General features: G+C 46.7%; 1 protein-coding gene across 4 annotated transcripts in view; it reads right to left on the bottom strand.

Moving 5' to 3' along the window:
• Positions 1-16,917: 16,917 nt before the first annotated feature.
• The window catches only part of Adgrg5 (adhesion G protein-coupled receptor G5), a 53,709-nt gene continuing 48,172 nt past the window's right edge, over positions 16,918-22,454 (bottom strand). For all 4 annotated transcript variants that reach the window (XM_013516256.1, XM_005388400.1, XM_013516255.1 and 1 more), the window contains 3 exons: positions 21,506-21,623; positions 18,786-19,063; positions 16,918-18,467 (listed from right to left, as the gene is read on the bottom strand). In XM_013516256.1, coding sequence (XP_013371710.1) covers positions 18,367-18,467; positions 18,786-19,063; positions 21,506-21,623 — 497 coding nt within the window. In that variant the 3' untranslated portion in view covers positions 16,918-18,366. The remainder of the gene's footprint in view (positions 18,468-18,785; positions 19,064-21,505; positions 21,624-22,454) is intronic.

Genomic DNA, 22,454 nt, shown 5'->3' with positions numbered 1-22,454 from the left:
CTTCTCTAAATTTCTTGTAGAGGGCCAGGGATATAGCTCAGTGGCACAAGCATCTGCCTGGCAAGCACAAAGTCCTGAGTTCAATTCCCAGTATAAATAAATAAATAAATAAATTTATTGTAGAATTCAGCAGTGAATCTATCAGGACCTGGGCTTTTCTTTGCTGGTAAGTTTTTATTACATCTTTAATTTAATTGACTGACATTGGCTTATTTAGAATTTTGATATTTTCTTGGTTCAGCTTTGGTAATTTATACGTTCTAGGAATCTGCTCATTTCTTTTGTGTTTTCTATCTTATTAGAATATAGATTCTCAAAGTAGATATTGATGATCTTCTATATTTCTGCAGGATCTGTTGTGATTTTACCCTTTTTATTCCTAATTGTATGGATTTGAGTCTTTTCTCTCCTTTTTTTGATAAGGTTGGCTAAAGGTTTGCCAATTTTATTTAATCTTTCAAAGAACCATCTCTTTGATTCATTGATTCTTTGTATTGTTTTCTTAGTCTCAATTGCATTAATTTTTGTTCTGATCTTTATAATTTCTTCCATTTCTTTCCATGTTGAGTGTTCATGCTTTCCATCATTTTCCTAGGCTCCTCTATTTGTTATCTTTATCTGCTCCCAAGTCACTACGCCTATCTTTCACTATAGTCACCATCTCTGCAGCTATCTGAGAAATTATTTCTGATGTGATTTTTTCTAAAGCCTCGTTCATCTGCTTTGATACTTTCACTGTCACCATTTCAGAGAGTCCAGGTGGGTGGCTTTCAAACTGTTCCACCTCACTGCCCCCTGGGTTTGCCTTTGGTGAGCTGGAAGTCTGGAGCTACATCTTGTTTAAGGTCTTCTCCATGATTTAAAAAAAAAGGAAAAAAAGAGAAAAACCTTTCCAGAAAAACTAGAAATAGACAGGAACTTCCTAAATCTGATTTAAAAACAAACCCTACAGCAAACATGATATTTTCAGGTACAACTATGAAAAACTTTCTCTTTGTATTGGTAGAAAGATAAGGAAGCCCACCGTTACCACGATTTTTAAACTCTTGTCTGCTAAGACCCATAAAGTGAGGAAAGGAAGAGAAATAAAACAAAGATCAGAGGGATAAAGTACACTTCATCATTCATTTATGACATGGTGAGTACATTTAAAAACCCAAAGAACCTACACATAAACTGTTAGAATTAATAAGAGATGGCATCAAGACTGCAGAACACAAAAATCAGTATTAAAACATAATTATGTAATACTATATGGTTGCTATAACAATTAGAAAATGTAAAAAAATTTTATGTCACTATAAGGACCAACCTCTACGGTGGCCCCCAAGGGTCTCTGTCTCCTGGTGTTTGTGCTTTTGTGTAGTCTCATCCTCATGCATGAGCTGGATTTAGTGACTCACTCTTTTAATGCCAAGAATATGACAGAAATCATGGGTGACTTTGGATATTAGGTTATTAAAAAACTGAGCCTTCCATCTTGTGTGCTCTCCCTTCTTCTCTCTCAGTTTGGCTGTTTTGGAGGAAGCCAGCTGCCATGTCATGGGTGGCCCATGATTCAGCTCCACACACCTAATCTTCAGATGAGACCACAGCCCAGACTTTGTCTGAAACCTCATAAAAGACTTTGAACTGGGGGGACCCAGCCAGGCCACACCTGGATTCCTGCCTCACTAAAACTGGAAGATAATATCCTTTTGTCACCTTAGCCTCCGAGTCTTAGGATCTTTCATTACACATCACAGATGACCAATGGAACCACCATTTCTAATACTTCAAACTCCATCAAGTACAAAGAAGTAGGTCTTACCAGAAATGTGTAAAATTCTGATAACATTCTAAAATGTAATTGAAACATGCTGTGAGACCTGCAAAAGCCTAAAACCTAAAATGGAAGATTCATCAACAGTCCTACACTTACACAGCCACCTGGCTCATAACAGTGGCAGCATTTCTGAACAATGAGAAAAAGTTGGTTTTTCAATAAATGATGCTAGGAAAATCAAAATCTGATCCTAGCACCCAGAAATCAATTAAAGAGCAATGGGTGAAAAGCTATGAAGCTCCTCAGCAACAATATAGACATTGGAACAGCGAAGAATTTCTTGAGCATATTCAAAAAGCACAACCATGAAATAAACGTTTAACCAATTAGAATACAACAAATTGAAGAACTTCTGTTCATCCAAAGAAAACTGCAGGGGGATAGGGGGGCGGGGAAGAAAAACACAAGTCAAAGAATGGAGAGTCTATTTGCAATAAGATAACTGACAAAAGAGTAGTACGCAGAGTATGTGAATAGGTCCCACAAATCAATAGGAAAAAGATGAAAATCAAGGCTGAGACAAGGCCCTGGGCTGAAGCAGTGTAACTAGACGTGATGCGAGGAACAGGGATCTGGCAGGAAGCAGACTGAGATGGGCAGTGGAAACTCCAACACAAGGGCATTTCCAGGGTCACTGCTGTGGCCAGTGGGCTGGGATCCCCAGGACCTCTGAGCTGCATCACTGTCTCCATGCAGGTCAGGAAGCTAGAGTGCTTCCCCACCAGCCGTCATCTCCCCATTCCAGGCTCTTCCATATCCTTAGAGAGGGCCCTGGTGTAGAATGTGGGAAGACCGGTCCTTTGGCAGCTGGAGGTTTGGCCTGTCACACAGCAGGTGCAGTCAGACATCAGAGGTGTCTGCAGTGAACAAAACCAGGCAGAGGATCTGAATAGACACTTCAAAAAAAACCAACTGGCTAATAAACATACTACGTAAACAACCTAAAACAACCTAAAATAACCATGAGATATCACCAATAATCACCAGATTGCCCAAACTAGTGACACCTAGTGTTGCTCCATGGAGTGATGGGAACACTCATCTACCACTGGGTTGGACTCCAGAAAACTAGCATCACCTGCTAAAGTAAAGATACAGGGAGCTGTGTGCGGGTTGTACACCCCTGGCTCAGAAATTCCACACCCAGTTGTATAGCCTGTTGTACTGTCTGTATAGCAAACAGATACAATCACTCTTCACATAAGAATGATTGTATTGGTGCTGAGAGTGGAGTTCATCCCTAGAACACTTGCCTAGCACGTATGAGACTCTAGCTCTGATCCCCAGCATCGAGGAGTGGGGAGAAAGGGAGGAAGGAAGGGAGGGAGAGAGGAAGGAAGGAAGGAAGGAAGGAAGGAAGGAAGGAAGGAAGGAAAGTAAGAAGGAAGGAAGGAAGAAAAAAGAGAAAGAGAGAGAGAGAAAGGGAAGAAGGAAAAAAGGAAGGAAGGATCATAGTGGCATCACTTGTAACAGGCCCAACCTGCCAACATTCCAAACTTCCACCAGGAGGAGAACAGATGGGTAGATATAACCCAGTCCATCACGGAACAGCATACAGCAATGAACTTCAATAGACAACATCTCACATGATACAGAATCTTACAAACATCCTGTTGATGACAGATATGAGTTTCATTTATACAAACTCCCCAAACAGGGCTGTGGATGTAGCTCAGAGGTAGACTGCTTGCCTAGCATCCATCCCTAATGCTGTAAAACAAAAACAAAATAAGCTTCGCAAACAACCAAAAAAGAAACCACACATAAAAGTGAGGAAAAGTTTTCTCTAAAGGTCAGGGTAATGTTCCCCTCTCTGTCACAAGGAATGTGTTATGGAGAAAGGACAGGGGTTTCTGGGGAGGTTACAATGTTTTCTTTCTTTGCCAGGGTGGTGGAGATACAGAGATTTGCTTGATTATTTTTACCAAACTGTGTACTTAGGAGCTGAGGCAGGAAGACTCCAAGTACAAGCCTAGCCCAGACAATTTAGTGATTTAGCAAAATCTTGTCCCAAAATAAAAAATAAGGACTAAGAATGCAGCTCAGCTTGGAGGCCCTGGTTTCAATCCTGAGTACTACCCCAAACAAAACAAAAGTAAACCCCTATGCGCATATCCTTTGTAATCTCTAACACAACTTTTTTAATGTTTAAAAATAAAGAAAAGTCATCCACACCTGCCACCATTTCTCTCCCTCTTGAATTTCCTACCTCAGTTTCTGACAGGGCACCCACCCACTTATCCAGGGGCCCACAGCATTGATGGCTCCTGCCCCTCCCCAAGGTCCTCTCTTACTCCTGCTGTCAGTGTGAGCCTGGGTGGAATGACTCACCATTATCTCCTAACTACTCAGGAACAACCTAACTCTCTCAACACCCTTTCAACCTGTGTCTATCCACTGCCGCGGTGGCCTTCTTGAGCTACTACTTGGACTGATCTGACTCCCCTGGTCAATGACCATTATCTCCCTACTACCAAGCTCTATGATCTGGCCCCTCTTATCCTTCTGATTTCTGGGCCTACCAAGCTCTATGATCTGGCCCCTCTTATCCTTCTGTAGCAAGACCTAGCTCAACATAGGACTTCATTGCATATGGGATAAAGGGTGGATGGATGGATGGGTGGATGGATGGATGGATGGATGGATGGATAAAATCATAATGGAGAGATGGATGGGCATATATTACACAGATGGACAGACAGATGATATGATGAAGAAAGAAAGATGGATGGGTGGATGGATAAATGGACGCATAATGGATGAAAGACAATGGGCAGATGGATGGGTAACCAGATGACCAGCTGGATGAAGGGACAGATAAATAGACAGATGAACAAGTGGAAGGTAATAAGAATAATGGGTGGATGGACAGACCGAAAGATGAATGGATGAATAGATGAGTGAGTGGACAAAGGGACAAATGGACGGGTAGATGTTAGAGCAATAAACAGTTCAACAGATAGATGGACTAAATGTTCCTTTTTCTCCTTTAACACAGGTGATAAAGTTGAGCCAGGCCATCAGACATACTCTGCTGGAAATGCCCACATAGCAAGTGGCACAGTGTGGTGCCCCCCCATTGTCCTCTGTAGGCACCAACAGACACTGGGACCAAGGAGGAAGGTGGAAGTTGCAACCCTGACCTTGGTGATCACCATTGGAATGACTGCCCACAGCTTGGCTTGGGTGCCAGCTGTGCATAGCCAGCAGGGGGAGGGAAGGGCACCTGTGGGCAGACTGGTCTTCTGGCGTGGAGCTGAGAGTCCCACCAGCACGGCTTTAGTTTGCCTGATCTGTAGTATCCTGGGCACCAGCCAAGTGTTTGCTCAAACCCCAAAGTGCCCATTCCCAGCCAAGTCCAACTGGAGGCTGCCTAGAGAGAGCCCTCCGGGGACAGGCAACTAACAACAGCCGCGCCTATGCATTGGCTTCCAACAAGGGCAGTGGGCCACGCCACCCACACCCTTCTCCCCTTCACGAAATCCTTGACCACTTTACAGGTGAGAAAAAAAGTCCCAGACACACCAAAGCCCTCACCAATGACTGCAGTAAGGGGCAGAGCCACAGTTTGAGCCCATGCTGTCTCGGACCCCCCACCCCCAGGGTGAGCATGAGGTGGACACACACACACAGCCTCTTGCTGCACAGAATCGCTGCCCGCAGGCTCACTCACTCCTAGAGTACCGTAGGGAAGCAGAGCCTGCTGTGGCTCCCAGTGCCAGCACTGAGAAGCTGCGTGGCTTTGGGCAAGCCTCTCACCACTGTGTGCTCCGGTTTTCCTGGTGTGCTGGTGTGATGCTAACTTACCTCACAGGGCTTTGTGAAAAGCGAATGGGCTGATAATGTATTTTGAGGCCGTCTGGTATGTAGTGCGGATCTCCCATTATCATTACCAGGGGGAGAAAACAGAGTTCAGAGAAGGAAAAACCTGAATGCACAACAGAAGCGATTCCTACTGCACACTGCTCCATCTTTCAAACCCCAGTGGAGTCGTCATTCTTCTTAGAAACATTCCCCTGACCTGGGGCACAGCTCCCTGGCAAAGCGCTTGCCTAGCACGCGTGAGGCCCTGGGTTCCATCCCCAGCACCTAAAAATCAAAAGAAGTCTGCCTCCTAACGCTGTCACCTTGAGGGCTAGGATTTCAGTATATGAGTTTTGGGGCCAGGTAACAGGTCAGGGGTAGAGTACTAACCTAACATGTGCAAGGCCCTGGATTCCAACCCCAACACTCTGGAGTGGGGGAGAGAGAGAGAGAGAGAGGAGGCAAGCAGCCCCCCACATTTGTGTGAAAATAAAATCCACGTTCCTAGCCTCCCCTTCCCCTAGAGGTGACCTGATTTTATACGTATCACTGCTTTTGTCTGTATAACTTGCTTAGCATGGTGCCTAGAATATATTAGTTTGATACCAAAAGAAAAGGTATCAAACTAATATATCCTCTTGTTTTTTTCTCTCATGTGAAAAGGGTTCCTCCACGTCTGGCAGTAGCTGTGGTCCATTTGTTTTCTGGGCTTTGCAATATCCCATCGCATAAACGGTACAGTTTTCTCACCACACTTGCACCGTGGCCAGCCACGCTCCTTGCAGACTTTCTGTAGTTACAAACAGTGCTGGTAGGAACATGTGAGGTGTGTCTCTGGCTTCCTCTTAGGCAAAATCCTGGGCATAGAATAGCTGGGACATGGGCTCACCAGTGTGTGAAGCCAGTGAATGGTTAACTCACTCCTAGCCCTAGGAAGTCTGTTTTTCTCTGTGAGTGAGTGCCTCTCACCTCGCTATGCCTCACTCTCCAAATAATTAACCAATACAGTCAGCCTTGTCAGAAAAGGAAAATACGGGAAAACATCAAAGAACAGCACCAGTCATACGCCTCCTAATAAGTAACCTTCCCCTAGGTTTACAGGAACCATGAATGCCTGAAATGCCTGGTCACCCATGGACATCATCAAAACCATGCCCAAGAGAATGGATGAGCACAGGAATTAATGGCCATTCTGGAGCCTGGCCATGGCTAAAACTGGCTGTCCAGAGCCCTGATAAAAACTTTGCACCTGCGTCCCTTGGCAAGATAGAGTTTGGGTGACAGCCCCCATCTTCTACCAGTAAAGCTCTTCCCTCTCCTATTGTTCTGTCTCTCACATTGTTGACTTTATCTGGTGGCTGTGGAATGGAAACTTTGACGGTTACGTGGTCATCTGTGCAAAGAAACGCCAAACTGTTTCTCCAAAGTGCTGAACCTGTTTACATGTCTACCAGCAATTTTTGAGAGTTCCTGTTAATCCATATTCTCCACGATATTTAATAGTGTCAGACATAACTGTTAGCAATCATGTGTGCAGGAGATACCTCATGGAGGTCTTGAATTCCATGTGCCTGATTGCCAGTGGATTTAAGCATTTCTTCATAGTTTTTGGCAAGAACATTCATCTTTTGTGAAATGCAAGCTTGTTTTTCCCCATTTTCTCCTTGTTTATTCTTTTCTTACTGATTCATGAGCCTTCTTGATATCAATCATAAGTCAGATATATGTGGGCTATACTTTGGATATGCTTTAAGTGTGTGCCCCGTGGTTTATATATTGTAAGCTTGGTCCCCGGAATGGCAAGGTTAAGAGGTAGGACCTTTAAGAGGTGGGACCTTTAAAAGGTGGAGCCTTTGGCTTTCTGTCTTGTCACACGATCTCTTCCTTTTCCATAATCCCCCTCATTGTGAAGCTATCTGCCATGAAGTGTTATAACCAGACAGACCACGCCAGAGCCAGAACCATGCTCTATGGACTACAGCTTCCAAAACTGAAAGCTAAATACTCCTCTTTTCTTTATAAGCTACCTGGCCTCAGGGGGTTTATTATAGTAACAGAAAATAGATCAATACTATGTGTATAGTTCAGATCTGGCTTGTCTTTTCACTCACTTTGAGGTGACTTTGGGTAAACAAAATTGATTATTTTTTATTCTTTCAATCTTTTCATCATGGCTAGCAATTTTTTTGTTTTATTTAAGAATTATTTCCCTACTGTGAAGTCAGAAGATCTTAACCCACGTTTTCTTCAAGCAGTATGAAATTTGTGTTTTGGGCACTTACGAGAACTGATTCTTAAGTAAGCTGTAAGGTAGTGATCTAACTGTTGTTTTTCCCACATGCATAGGCACTCAGCCCATGAACCTCTTGTCTGCTGCTCTGGCATTTCCCCTGCCACAGATCAGGAATCCACATGTACCCCATCTTCTTTTCACTTCCCCTCTTCTTTGGTCAATTTGTCTCTCCCTCGGACAAATTTCCAAATACACGACAATTTTAAAAATCATGTTTGATTTTATCTTCTGACTTCACTGCATTGTGGCCAAAGAATGTCCTCTCTTTTATTTTTTTGAGCTTGCTTTCTAAGCCAGGATACAATTGATTGTTGTAAATGGCCCATGAGTGCCTGGGAAGAATCTGACTGCAGGATGCAGGCTTCAATTACTGTCCATTAGATGGAGTTGTTACTTGTGCCATCCAAATCTACATCTTGGCTATTTTTTTTTTATCTTTTCTATTAATAATTAAGAGGCCCATTTGAAATACCCCATGCTGATAGTGGGCCTATGAGTTTCTCCCCATTAATTTTTTAAAATCATGTTTGTTGAAGTAAATTTAAATGATTAAATCCACTTTTTAAATGAATAATTCTATAAGTTTTGATAAATACAGTTATGCAATTACCACCACTGCCAAAATATATAATACTTTCTTTATCTAAAAGTCCCCCCATGGGCCTGAGAAACTCTACCTAGCCAGGTGGCCCAGATCAATATCACAGTGGCAAGCCCTGTGAGATGCATGGCTTGTTCCTTGCAGAGCATGTGACAGGAGTGACATTTCTCTGGGTTCTCCCTCCCCTAACTTAGTAGTCCCAAAGCAGTCCCAGTCAAAGCAGGAGGAAAGCATCATACAAACTCTAACTGAAGCACATCCTACAAATGCCTGACTTGTTTCTCACAACTGTCAAAGTCACTGAAAATGAAAAAAGTTCTGAAAACTTGTCAGAGTCAAGAGGAGCCTAAGGAGACATGATGGCTCAAAAGAAAGGGCCATCCTGCCTGGGATCCTAGAGCAGAAAAGGGACTTTAGACTGAACTCTGAATATGGCGTGGACTCCACTTAATAATGACAGACCAATACTTGTGACATTTGTACCAAACTAATACAAGATGTTAATACTAGGGGAAACTGTGAGCGTATGGGAACTCTCTGGGTTATCTGCAACTTTTCAGTAAGTACAAAATGGGTCAAAGGGTTTTTTTTTTATTCCCTTATGATCCTTTGTAGTCAATCCCTTGTCCCAACCCTATCTCTGGCAACCACTGGTCCATTTGCTCTCAGCCCCCATATTTTGCCTTTTCTAGAATGTCATACAGATGGAATCATTCGCAGCCTTTGTGTCTGCCTTTTTTCACTTAGCATAATTACTTTGGGAATCATCCATGGTGTTCTAATGTATGAGTCCTTACTGTGGAACAGCATTCCACTGAATAACTGTTCAATAGTTTGTTTACCCAGTCAGTGCATATTTTGGACTATTTCCACTTCAGGGAGGGTGTGAATAAAGCTTCTGTCAATATCTGTGTACAGCTACTTTCTGTCTACTACCCTGGCTACAATAAAAAAGACAGACAGTAACACACATTGGTGAGGATATGGAGAAACTGGAATCCTCACACGTTGCTAGCTGGAATGTAAAGTGGTGCTGCCAGCGCTGCCATGTAGCAAACACGGTGGAAATGTTTCATTAATAACGGGCCACAGTTGGGGCTGGGGATTTAGCTCAGAGGCACAGCGCCAGCCTGGCAAGTGCAAGGTTATGAGTTCAATTCTTGGTACCAGAAAAAAAAACAAAGAACAACAAAAATAACTGGCCACAGTCAATGAAGCTTCATCTTTCTTCTTCCTGACAGACACCTTTCTAATAAAGGATGGAAGTCAGAAGCAAACGATGATATAGCTATTTTGAAAAACAGTTGGACAGTTCCTCAAAAAATTAAAATTGAGTCGTCCTATGATACCTAGACCCCCTAGGCCGCTACTCCTAGCTCCCAAGAGAGTCAAAAACATATCTGCACAACAGCCTGTACAATATTATTCACCATAGCATTTTTTGTACTATCCAGATTGGGAGCAATCTAAAGGACCACCCACAGATGAACTGACAAACAAAACGTGGTATATTCCCAATGGAATATTTTTCTGACACAAAGAGGAATAAAGTTCTGATACTCGCTAGAGCATGGACAAGCCTGGAACACATGCTAAATAAAAGAAGCCAGAAATGAAATCTTCCATTTCAAATATGTATGACTCCATGAATATGTAAAATCCAAAATAGGTAAATCCTAATGACAGAGGTGGGTTAGTAGTTATGAGAGTCCGGGAAGAGAATAAAATAGGCAGTTTGGGGGTTCTTTTTGAAACAACAAAAAATTCTAAAATTAGATAGTGACAATGGTTGCACAGTTTTGTGATTATATTAAAAGCCACTGAATTATACGTTTGTAAAAGAATGATATTATGGCATTATGAATGATATTATCATTCCATGGAATGATATTATGGTGTTTTCTTCTAGAATGCTATGGCTTTAGATCATATTATGGCATATGAGGTATATCTCAACAGAGCTACTGTTTTAAAAAATATTTCCATACAGGTGTTAGCATAAACACATTTTGGTCATATCTTTTTTTTTTTTTTGGTACCGAGAATTGAACTCATGACCTTGTGCTTGCCAGGCAGGCGCTGTGCTGCTGAGCTACATTCCCAGCCAATAAACACATTTTTTGTCCAAGTAAATATCTAGGAGCAGAATTACTGAATCATTAGGTAAATGTATATTTAACCTGGAAGAAATTGCCAAACCCATTTCTGAAATAACTACACCATTTTGTATTCCTGCAATCAATATATTTGTAAGATGCTTTTAGTTGCTCCACATCCTTATTAGCATTTGGTATAGTTTGGGGTTTTTTGTTTGTGCTCTAAGTAGTTTATTATTAGACATACAGAATGTCATCACTGTGGGTTTTTTACTGACATGTAATATTTGCACATCTTTATAAGGCATTAAGAGAATTTTTTTCAGTTGATGCTGGAGACTGAACCCACAGCTTTGAACATTCTAGGCAAGCATTTACCACTGAGCTTTATCTCTGACCTTTTTGAAATTTTATTTTGAGACACGATCTCACTAAGTTGCCCACACTAGCTTTTTACTGGTAATCTTCCTGCCTCATCCTCCCAAATAGGTACAATACATTATGATAATCTGATACATGTATACAGTGTGTAATGAATCAAAACAGAGTAATAAGTACTTCCATGCTCCAGACTTTGATCATTTTTGTGTTGGGAATTTCACACTCTCCTGTTTGAGCCATTTTGACATATGTCATAGATGGCTATAACCAAGTTAGGCTGCTACGCCATAGAAGACCTGAACTGACTCATCTTCCCTGAGTTTTATCTGAATTTTATGGTTAAGGATGCTTAGCGCACAAGGAGAAAAACATCATGTGTGCTTTTTTTCTATCCACATCCATTCCTTGGTGAAATGTCTGTTTAAATCTTTCATTCATTTTTCTTGTGTTGTTTTCTTATTTTAAATTATAAGAGTTCTTTATGTATTTTGGATACTTTTTCAGGCATATTTTGCAAATTTTTTCACTTGTACTTTGCCTTTTCATTTCCTTAAAAGTATCTTTTGAAAAGCAAAGTATTTAATAAAGTCTAATTTACCAGTTTGTGATGCTTATGTGTCCTAAGAAATCTTTGCAAATCAAAGCCACTAAGACTTTTGCCTGTGTTTTCTTCTAGAATGCTATGGCTTTAGATCTTTACATTTAGGCCATGCTTCAGTTAAGGTCAGTTTTTGTCTATGGTTCTGGATATGGGTCAAGGTTCATAATTTTTGCATATGGATTCTGATTGTTTCAGCACCATTTGTTGAAAACATTATTCTTTGTTCCACTGAATTGCCTTTGAACATTGTGGGGGGAGTCTCTTGTGATTTGGACTGGAGTTTTGTTGAATCTCCCCAATTCGAGGAGAACTGTTCTCTTAACAATAGTGGCTCTTGCAATCTATGGAGGTTGGATAGCTCTCTAATACTTCAGGTTTTCTTTTTAGTTCCTTTTTTGTTCAATTTTTGCTATACATCCCTTCTTTCTTTTCTTTTCTCTCTTCGGGGGGATTAACTAAGCCTTTGCATTGAGCTCCAGGCCTTTAGAATTTCTTTTGAGACAGGTTCTTGCTAAGTTTCCCAGGTAGGCTTTAAACTTTTTGGACTTTCAGTCCTTCTGCCTCAGCCTCCCAGACCGCTGGGAATATAGGCATGTGTCACCATAGGACTGCTTTATATCTTTTAAGGCTACTTTATTATATCTTTCTGGTTAATCAAATACTTCATCATTATGTGGTGATCATCTCTGTCCATTGATGTATTTTGTACTCAAATCTGTTTTGTTCTATAAGAGCTACACTGGTTCCCATATGATTCCGTTTTCCCTCATATATTTTGATTCATTTTTTTACTTTCTATCTTTCCATGTCCTTTTCCCGAGCTGTGTTTCTTTTGAGTGATACATATCTGGGTAGTGTTTTTATATTCAATCTTAGTATCTCTTACCTTTTAACTACTCAGTCTAGTCCTTTTATTGTGTGTTACTTTTTGAGATAGAGTCTTGCTATATTGTCCAGGATGGTTTCAAACTTATAATCCTCCTACCTTGGCCTCTTGAGTAGCTGGCATTATAGGTGAGTCCATTTATTTTTAATATAATTATTTATATATTTAGATGTTTGTACTATCCTATTTTGGGATTTGTACTAGTCCCAATTTCTCTGTTTATTTTCTCTCTTCCTATCTTTTTAAAAATTCAGTTATTTTTGTTTGCTTTTCTTATATCAGTTTTTCTGTCCATTAGAACAAAATATACTAATTCTAGTTTTATTTGCTTAGTTGTTGTTCTTGAAGTTTTTACCATATATATTTATTTAACAATATCTAATTGTATTAAGCTGTTTTTTACTGTTAAAACAAAATTCCTCAGTCTAGATATTTCACAAAGGAAAAGATTTATTTCACTCTAGTTTTGGAGGCTGAAAGTCGAAGACCAGGTGGCTCCGTTGACTGAGGCTCTGATGAGGGTCTCACAGTGATGATGTCACAGGGACAGGTGCATGCACAGACACAGGAGGAAAGAGTTGTTCTGTTCCTAACTACACACTCTCTTGGGCTAACTGGGGTTCCATGACAGCCACATGAATCTCTTTCAAAGGTGACAAAACCCCCATGACCTGATACCTCCTATTAGACCTCTTCTCTTACAGATTCTACCAGTTATCAACATTATGATGCTGGGGACCAAGCTTCTAACATACGAACCCTTGGAAAGTGCATTTAAACCATATCCAAACCTCAGAACTAATGGCAAACAATACTTGGACATCCTCCTTAATCTCCAAATACAAGGGATTTAGAACACTGTAGTAGTCTTTACCTCCCCGACTTCCAAGCTATTTTTTTCCAATATTTCAGATCTGTCTTTCTGTCACATCACACATGAAATGGTCATTTCAGGACTGGGGTGGAGCTGAGTGGCAGAGCACTTGCAACATGCCCAAGGCCTGGGGTTCAATCCCCAGTGTGGAAGGAAGGAGGGAAGGAAGAAAAGGGGCTAGGAGAGGAAAGAAGAGAGAAGGGAGGGAAGAAGGGAGAGGAAGGGAAGGGAGAAAGGAGAGGAGAAAGGAAGAAAGCAAAGGAAGGAGGGAGGGAAGGAGGGAGGGAGAGAAGGGAAGGAGGGAGGGAGAGAAGGGAAGGAGGGAGGAGAGAAGGGAAATTGCTATTTCATACAGACGATTTTTAATGGGCTTTCCCTTCACTTTCTGTTTTCTATGCTCACCCCTCCTCTTACCTCTCAGGCTGACCTTCTGGACTCATTCTCCTTCCTGAAGTGCATCTTTTTGAAGATTTTTTGGCCACTCTCAGCTATTCTTTGCCAATAAATGTTAAAAGAAATGTATTTTTTCTTCTGTCTTGGTTCTTGAAAGGATCTTTTGTTGGTCATAATTCTAAGTTGACCTTTATTTGCTCTTCACTTTAAAGGTATAATTCCACTCTCAGTCTCTGTCACAGCTTTGGAGAAGCCAGCTCACGTTCTGTCGTCCCTCTGGAGACGATCTGTCCTTTTTTAGTGGTGGCTTTCATCATCTCTCTGCCTTTGGCATTCTGTAGTTTCAATAAAATGTGTATAAACATGGGTTTATTTTTATATAGTACGCCTCAGACACTTTGTGTTTCCTGATTCTGTGGATCTGTTTTTCATCGCTCTTAGAACAGTTAATACCATTTTATCTTCAAATATTGCCTGTTTTCCATTTCCCTTATTTTCCTTCTTCTGTGACACCAATATATGAGATCTTCTCTTTCTGCTCTTCACACCTCCGAATTGCTCCTCTTATGATCCAACTTCTTACCTCTCTTTGCCTTATTCTTTATAAATAACTTCTGGCTCATTAATTCCCTCTTCAACTGTTTCTTGTTTAGTGAATTTTAGATTCTGAAATAACGTTTTTCATTCTGGAAGCTCCGTTTTCTTCCCAATCTCTCTCTCTCTACCTCTACTTGTTATGTACGCTCATCTTTGACTGCATCTTTTATTTTTCTAAGCGTGCGGCCACTCACTGTTGTTGCTGGGGGTGCACACCATTGTGTCTTTCGTTTCTGCTGACCCTTACACCTGGAGGCCCACCTCCCCAGACTGGAAAGTTTCTCGTGGGAGTTCCCTGCTTTCTTCTACTCTGTAGAATCCTCCCGGCCTAACCCAGGGAAGCTTTCCTCCACGTTGAGTTGGCTTCGTCTTACAGAGGGTACCCCAACCCAGGGTACCCCAACCCAGGCCACCCCAGCCCCAAGAGCTTTATCTCAGAGGAGGCTCACTTTTCCTTTTGCCTCACCTCCAGCTCCCTCAGGTCCACCAGCACCATGTGGAAAAAAAGCTGTGGGGCTCCAGCATTGAACCAGCTCCTCTCTAGGCAGCGGCCAGCTCAGGCCAGCTAGCTGGCCCTCTCCTGCACCCCCAAACCCAGCACCCTGGGGTTTCTCACCAGTGTCCTCTGCTGAAACCCAGCAGAGTCCCCTGCCACTCTCCCCCTCACCCTGCTTTATCCTCCTTCATAGCTCATCTCCATCTGTCATATCTTGTTTATTTGCTAAATTACTTATTGTATGACACTCACACTAAAATGTGATGACTTGCTCATTTATATGTTCTTGGTAACTAGTACAGTGCCCAAAATATACATGTCTAACAATTATATGATGGATGAATAAGCAAATGAGACAGAACACCTGCCTCCAAAACACTCCCAATGTGGCAGACAGACAGATGGGGAGAGTTGCACATAAAGAATAACTTCAGTCATGGGGGTAGGGAGCAGAAAAAGGGGCTTGCCCCGGATCTGGAGTCAGGAACTATGTCCTGGTCCAGCTTGGAGGGGAGTGGGGCTGTGTAAAGCTGAGGCTGCAAGGCTACGTCATCCTCCATCCTCCCTCTGCAAACGCAAGGCGTCGGGGAGAGTTTGCCAAGCAGAGAATAGCACAAAGGTGAGAAAGAAGCAACTTGGGGAACTGCAAGTGGTTCCAGGAGGCAGGACGGAGAAGGACGAGGCCAGTGTAGGGGCAGATAGGCAAGAGAAGGGGCACAGACCAGAGCCCTGGGCCTTCAGGTCCCCCCAGCAGCTTGGCAGTGAGGAAGGAGCGTGTGGAAGGGGTTTGAGGGTAAAGGACATGGCGCGCTGCAGGATGGGAAATTCCCTCTGGCTTCTGGGGTGGAACTGGGAGTGGAGAGGCGGGGAGGGTTGTGAGAAGGCTCGTGGGACGTGCTGTTGGGGTGCTGGGAGCACCAGGGTGGACCCCTAGTGGTTCTGACGGTGGTCTTGGCTGGAAATGGGAACCCAAGGAGAAGCCTCAGCTGTGTGGGCTGTGAGTGCGGGCTCACCCGGCAGTAACAGAGCTGCCAGGTTGGCACCGGTTGGGTGGATCTGAAGAGTAAAGAATGCATAGCCCTAGCTCTGAGACCATGCTCTTCTCAAATGGGGCTGCCAGACTTAGCCAAAATAAAAAAGGATGTGTAGGACACCCAGTTCAATTTGAATTCCAGAGAAACAACAAGTCATTTTTAGTGTGTTTGTACCCAAATTGGGCTTCCTGTATTACATCTTGAAACTCTTCTTTCAGCTGGGCCCCTGCTTGTACCTTTCTGGAATAACAGAAACAAACCACACAGAGACCCCTCATCAGTGGCCCCTCAGCATGTACTTATCATCTCTTCTTCAAGTACCACCGCAGGGAGCCTGGCCCTCCCTGAACAGTGGTCCCCAGAACCGACCCCATTCCATCATCCCATAAGCCCCCAAGAGCCAGCCCCAATGTCCTGTCTGGCCTGGGCCAGGACTCTGTTTGAAGTGAAGGGAGGCCACTGACACCCCACCAGAGTATTTCCAAGAAGTGGTTCCCACCCAGAGCCTGGACCCCAATAAATGTCAAGGCCACACGCTTGGGCCTTTCTGAGAAGCGCTAGGCTATCCCATGTCATTGTGGCCACATCCTCCCTCAGGCTTGCCAGGGTCTTGAGACCAGGCTGGGAGTCCTCAGGAGGCCCTGCTTCATGGGCCTGCAGACCCAGCCGCCATGGGAACCTCGGTCACCTAATCCGGGAGTTGCCTGAGTTGCTGCAAAACCTCAGCATCCTCCTGGGCAGGGTCAGGGGATCCACCCAAAGGCCTGGGGAGCTGCTTAACCTGAGGTGCTCTGATGGGGACTCACATCACACTGCCCAGAGTCAGGGTGGGAAAGAGGCTTCTCTGTGGGGCAGCTGGAGAAGGAGACCCAATACCAGGGAGCTGGGAGATAGGAGACGCAGTGACGGCCTCTAGCACAGCAGAGGCCAGAAAGGCTGGAGGGACAGGAGCAGAGAGATGAACAGAACTGAGCTTGGGGTGAGACGAGTGGGCCTCTGAGACCCAGTTACACTGATAACAATTATCACAAAATAGTAATAACCGTGTACTGAATACTTTTACTGAATTCTGTACTGAATTCTTTTACTGAATCTTCAGAATAGGTATTACTACTGGCTCTACTGTACACACGGGAAAACTAAGGCACACAGAGATTTAGTGACTCATCTGCATGACACAGCTAGCAAGTGGCAGAGCTGGCACCGGAGCCCGGGCAGCCTGACCTCACAGCCTGCACCATTCGCCAGCTGCTAAGGAGCTGTTGCATCCAGAAATGTACAGACGAGCAAAGGAAACCCTGGCAGGGCACAGACCCAGCTCCAGTTCCTTCACTGTGAGGTTCAAGCTCATAAAATCTATTTGATGGCAGGGGTGGGTCCCTGAGAGTCTGCCCCAGGCAGCCGGGGCACCAGCCCTTGAGAGCAGCTGCACTGGGGAAAGAGACAACTGGATGTGTAAACAGGATTAGCGTTTCCTCCTTTGGTCACCCAGTTGGTGCAGTCCTGGGGGTGACAGACTGTGCATCACATCCATAGACAGGTGAAGGCAGCGTTTCCAGACACAATCATAAGGCCGATGCCTCTGCGCACAGGCCATCAGCGCCCCCTGGTGTCCATCCTGGGAAAGACATGGGCTCATGAGCATTACTTGCTCCGCCAGCCAGGTCTAGGACGGTGGTGATTCTCCGCGGCAGTGGCCAGAGCTTGGGTCCTAGAACCCTCACCCTCATGCCCACCACCCAACAGCCCAGTCATCCTCAGCCAGGTCGCTGAGGCCCGGGTGGCTCAGCTGGAGGGAAAGAAGCGTCCCCTCTGACCCTGAGGAGGCCCTTGGCCTGGGCTGCTGGTCTAAACGGCCACGGGACTCTCGGAACACTGGAGGAAGTAGCTCTGGGAAGGACTGGACTCCCCGGTCATTGGGGAGGTGGGCTGGGAGATGAAGTTGTCATCATTTCAGAGTTAAAGGAAAAGTGGCCTTAGGCATAGGCTGGTGTCTGGGTCTGTAAGGGCTGGGCAAGGACCAGGGACAAGGTACTGCCTGGTCCTCTGCAGGAGATAGGTAGAGATCCGGCCCCCAGCAGGCAGATGGGGGTCACAGGGTGAACCCCCACTGATACCCCCCATCTTATTCATGGTTCACAAAGCTGCCAAATTAGGCAGGATAAGAGCCTCTTCTCCCCATGCCTCAGACATAGAAACTGAGGGTCCATGAGAGATGGCAGCCCCAAGGACACACAGTGAGATGTAGAGCCAGGCCTAGAACAGCACTCTGGCGGTGCTGTGCCCACAGGCCTGGCCAGCTGTGCTGCCCCCAGGTGGAGCCGGGCCTGCCCTGCAGTAGGTCGCGCCCAGGCGGGGGGAGGCCATGGAGCTGGCAAAGGCTCCCTGGAGGTAGTGGGGGGTGTTGGTGTCCAGCCTCTCGGGGGAGCCAGAGCCTCAGGCTGCAGGCTCCATAAGGCTGGTGCTTCAGGCCGGGAGGCCTGGGTCAGCGCATGGTCTGGGAGGAGCTGAGCGCCTCCATCTTTGCCTTGGCCTCCGCTTCCGAGCGGTACCTCTGGGAGCAGAACCACAGGAAGAAGAAGAAACCTGCAAGAAAAGGTAGATTGGTGGGCCCGTTGTTGATCAGCCAGGGGCCATGCCCAGAACCCAAGGACCTCTGCGACTGGGATGAGCAGGGCCTCCCTGGGCCCCAGGAGTACCTCACAGAACCTCTCCCTGAAAACGTGGGCACAAGACCTGAGACTCGCCACCCGCCCTGCAGGTTGGATGCTGCCCCCTCCACACTCTGCCAGCTTGGCCCGTGGAGCTGTGGACGCAGCCCTGAGCTTGCTCTTTGGGCAGTGAACACTCTGCCACCTCTACAACCCCAGTGGACTCCCCACAAGCCCCATGGGCCCTGCCTACCATAGAGCGAGTTGAAGATGCTGAAGAGGAAGAGCTGGGGCAGCAGGAAGACACCGAAGGAGAAGAAGGCCAAGGCCCAGGTGGTGCCCAATAGCACGGTGAGGCCCAGCACAGTGATCGTGTCCCGGCAGGCCCTGGGGCCCGGCCCCTTCTTCCGCTCCCGCAGCCTCCGCAACACACCCAGCGCCCAGGCCAACACCACCAGGTTGAACAGGGTTGTGAGGCCGCCGTAGCCCATGACTAGGACACCGTGCACCACGGGGCTCCGCACCCAGCACCTGCGTGAGACAAGCAGAGCACCAGGGTCGGGTGGCGCTCAGGCCAGCAGGAGCCAGTGCACTTGTACCCCTAGGTTGCTCCCTTTTGTCCTTTCTTCCTTCCCTCCTCCCTTCCTCTCTTCCTTCCTTCCTTCCTTTCGTTTTTCTTTTGTCGCTGTTGCTGTTATTATTAGGATTTGAACCCAGGACCTTCCCACTGAACTGCATCCTCAGGCTTTTTTTTTATTTTGAGACAGAATCTCACTAAGTCACTCAATTGCCCAGGCTGGGCTCAAACTTGCAATTCTCCTGCCTCAGTCTCTCAAAGTCCAGGGATTTCAGGCACGTGCCATTGTGCCCATCTGCAGCCTGCCCCTTCAACGTGCCCACCTTGCCACTCAGACCGTTGTTCCTTGCTCAGGAGTACACAGGGTGAAGCCCTTGGTCTAGCCTTCCAGCAAGGCCACCTTCCACATCGGCTGCCTTGTACCGCACCCCTGTGCTCTCCAGCTACACTCGTCTCTCAGGCTCCACACCTTCTCCAGCTGAAGATTCTTCAGTTTCCAGCTCCTACCCTCTACATGGCCAGCTTCATGCCAATGTGTGCGACAGCCGACTGGGTCCCAGGCCCAGGCCCTCTCTCCTGGAAACCTGCCTTCTGCCTTCTCTGTGCAGCCAAATCCCCGCCATGGCAGCCTCTCCCAGCTGGACTGGACCAGCACGCCCTTCCTTCCGGAACGGCGAGCAGTATGGGGAGGGGCGCCTTCATGCCAGAGCAGGACACGGGGCAGGGCAGGGAGCCCTGTCCCCAAGGGCTCAGCACAGCCTGAGACCTGACTGGCCCAGGTCTGGTCCTAGGCCCTCCCTCAAATGCCTCCGTGACAGGTGCTCCTCTCACCCCAGTGGAACGCCGGCTCACGTGCCTTATGTCACAGGCTGTCCCCCCTCATGGCGATGACCCTTGAGCAAGTACCCACCAGCCCAATTACACAGATGAGGAAACTGAAGTTCTGGCTCCAAAACACACACTAATAAGAGACTAAGGTAGGACTTGAAGCCCCTGCAGTCACAGGGGCCACCAACGTCATTCTGGGATTCATCCACGTCAGCGAGCACAGTGTGGATCTTTCACTCTCATCGCTAGATAATGTTCTGCCAGTTTATTAATCCTGTGCCCCACCAGTGGGCAGATGAATAATGCTCAAGAGATTTTGGTGGGTGTTTGTTTGGGGTGTTTTTCGTTTGGGTTTTTTCGGGGGAGGGGGTTGTGTGTGGCACTAGGGATTGAACCCAGGACTTCCACACTGAGCTACATCCCCAGACTTTATTTTTTTGTTTTTAGACAGAGTCTCACTAAGTCATAAGTTGCCCAGATTGGGCTCAAGCTTGTGACCCTCCTGTCTCCTCAGCCTCCTACAGTGCTGGGATCGTAGACATGTGCCACTAGGCCTTCTTTTGCCCACACCACATGATCCCTAATAAAATGCATCTTTGAGGAGTGCTAAGCCACACCTCCTTGGAGACGCCAACCCGACCTCCCAGCAAGGAGACTGACTCCACCTCCCCAACTCGGCTCTGAGCCCTCAGTGACCCTTAAAGCTGGGTGGGGCAGTAGTTGGGGACCACAGCTCTAAAGTCAGCTGTCTGTGACCAAGCTCCAGCTTGGGACTGAGTGCCTAGATCTCGTTGGGCTGGCTCTTAAACAGTCTGTTCCTCAGTTGCCCTGACTATAAAACAGGGTGATGACAGGGCCCCCTGTCAAGCAGGGCTAGGCTGCTAGGCTCATCTCCAGGTCGTCACAGGGCAGCCCTCAGCCACCCTGAGCTGGCACTGGCCAAAAAGGGCCCTGACGGCTAGAGTTTCATATGCAGTTTCTTATGCTGGTGGTTGGGCATGTGCTCTGATAACAAAAGGCTTGGCATCCCAGGGCAAAGGAGGAAGCAGCAGTCAGGCCCCGCCCCCAGGCCCACATCTGCTGCCTCCCCCAAGCCCTGCATGTGCTGCCCCTGACCCCACAGCATACCCGTCCCCAGCACCAGCCCCAAGCACACTCTCTTCTCCCACCAGGAGGATCTGAGCGGCCTGGCAGTGCCCTGTGTCTGTGCAGATGCCAGCAAAACCTATCCATCTGAGGCAGAGCCATCAGGTGTGGGCCAAACCACACAGCAGTCCACAACTGGAGGGCAACACTGCACTGCGTGACTGGGTGCCCATGTGCCACCAGGACATAGAGGCCTTAGCAAGTGCTGGCTTCTGGCCTGTGGATCCCTAGAGTCAGTCGGCACGGAATACCACCTTCCTCCGTGGGACACACCTGGATCCAGCAGAAGGGGTGGGTGAACCTCCTGAAGGCTGCCCCATCTAAGCCTTAGCTCCCTCTCCGCCCCTTGGCCAGCGCCTTGCCTATGAGATACCATCTCAGTACCTGCCCAGGTCACCCTTCTGCCCTGCTGGGGCACTCACATAGACGTGTTCTGGATGCCTGTGCCATTTTCCTGGCTGCGGGAGATGGGGATCACGTAGAGTCCATACACAGAGCTCTTGACAGCGAGGAGAAGCAGCACCAGGAGCGCCGGGACCCCTGGAGTGGGACACAGGGTCAGAAGGCCCTGGAGGGGGTTGGCCCTGTCTCTGGGCCTAGGAACAGAGAATGGCACTGGGCAAGGGAGGGCGAAGGAGACCGTGCTGAGCTCTGGCATTTGGTCCAACTTGAGAGCGATGAGCTGGAGGGCTTGGAGAGAGAGACTTCTTGGTTTTTGTGGCATTAGGGATTGAACCCAGAGGCTCTCCTGACCCTTCTCCAGGGTGACTCTAGTGACAGCTCTAGGACAGACTGGCGATGGCAGTAGCGGTGGTCACAATGGGGACATGGTGGCAAGGAGTCGTGGGAGAGAGGGAGGAGCCTAGTGAAGAACTAGGAAAGAAAAGAGCTAAGACGGTGACATTGGTGCCCATGACGATGGAGACGTGGCAACAATGAGGAGCGGAGTGGAGGAGATGGTGGAACACAGCGAAGGCGGGGATGGAAATGGCAGTGACCGAGTGGGCTGGTGGAGATGAAGGCAATGGTGATGCTGCTGGAAGTGGAGGTGGGGAGGGGCTGGGGGTGGTGATGGTGGGTTGGTCACGGAGGTGGAGGAAGTGACTATGGTGGAGAGGTGGAGGAGGTGGAGGTGATGGTGCTCCTGCAGGTAGCGGATGTGGTAGTGGTAGTGGTGGTGATGGGTTACAGGAGGAGGTGGATATGAAGGATCTAATGGTGGTGGAGATGGTGCTGCTGGAGGTGAAGGTATCGATGAAACTAGTAGTATGGAAAGCAGTGGTAGGTGTGAAAGGGCTGATGGCTGCATTTACAGAGGGGTCACTCTGATGAAAAGAGGATGAGGGGTCAACTCCCTGTCCACTGAAGGCC

This window comes from Chinchilla lanigera, unplaced genomic scaffold, assembly GCF_000276665.1.
Source record: "Chinchilla lanigera isolate Chin_1 unplaced genomic scaffold, ChiLan1.0 scaffold00032, whole genome shotgun sequence".
In the NCBI taxonomy this organism is placed as follows: Eukaryota; Metazoa; Chordata; class Mammalia; order Rodentia; family Chinchillidae; genus Chinchilla; species Chinchilla lanigera.
This window is presented reverse-complemented; position numbering and strand designations above follow the sequence as displayed.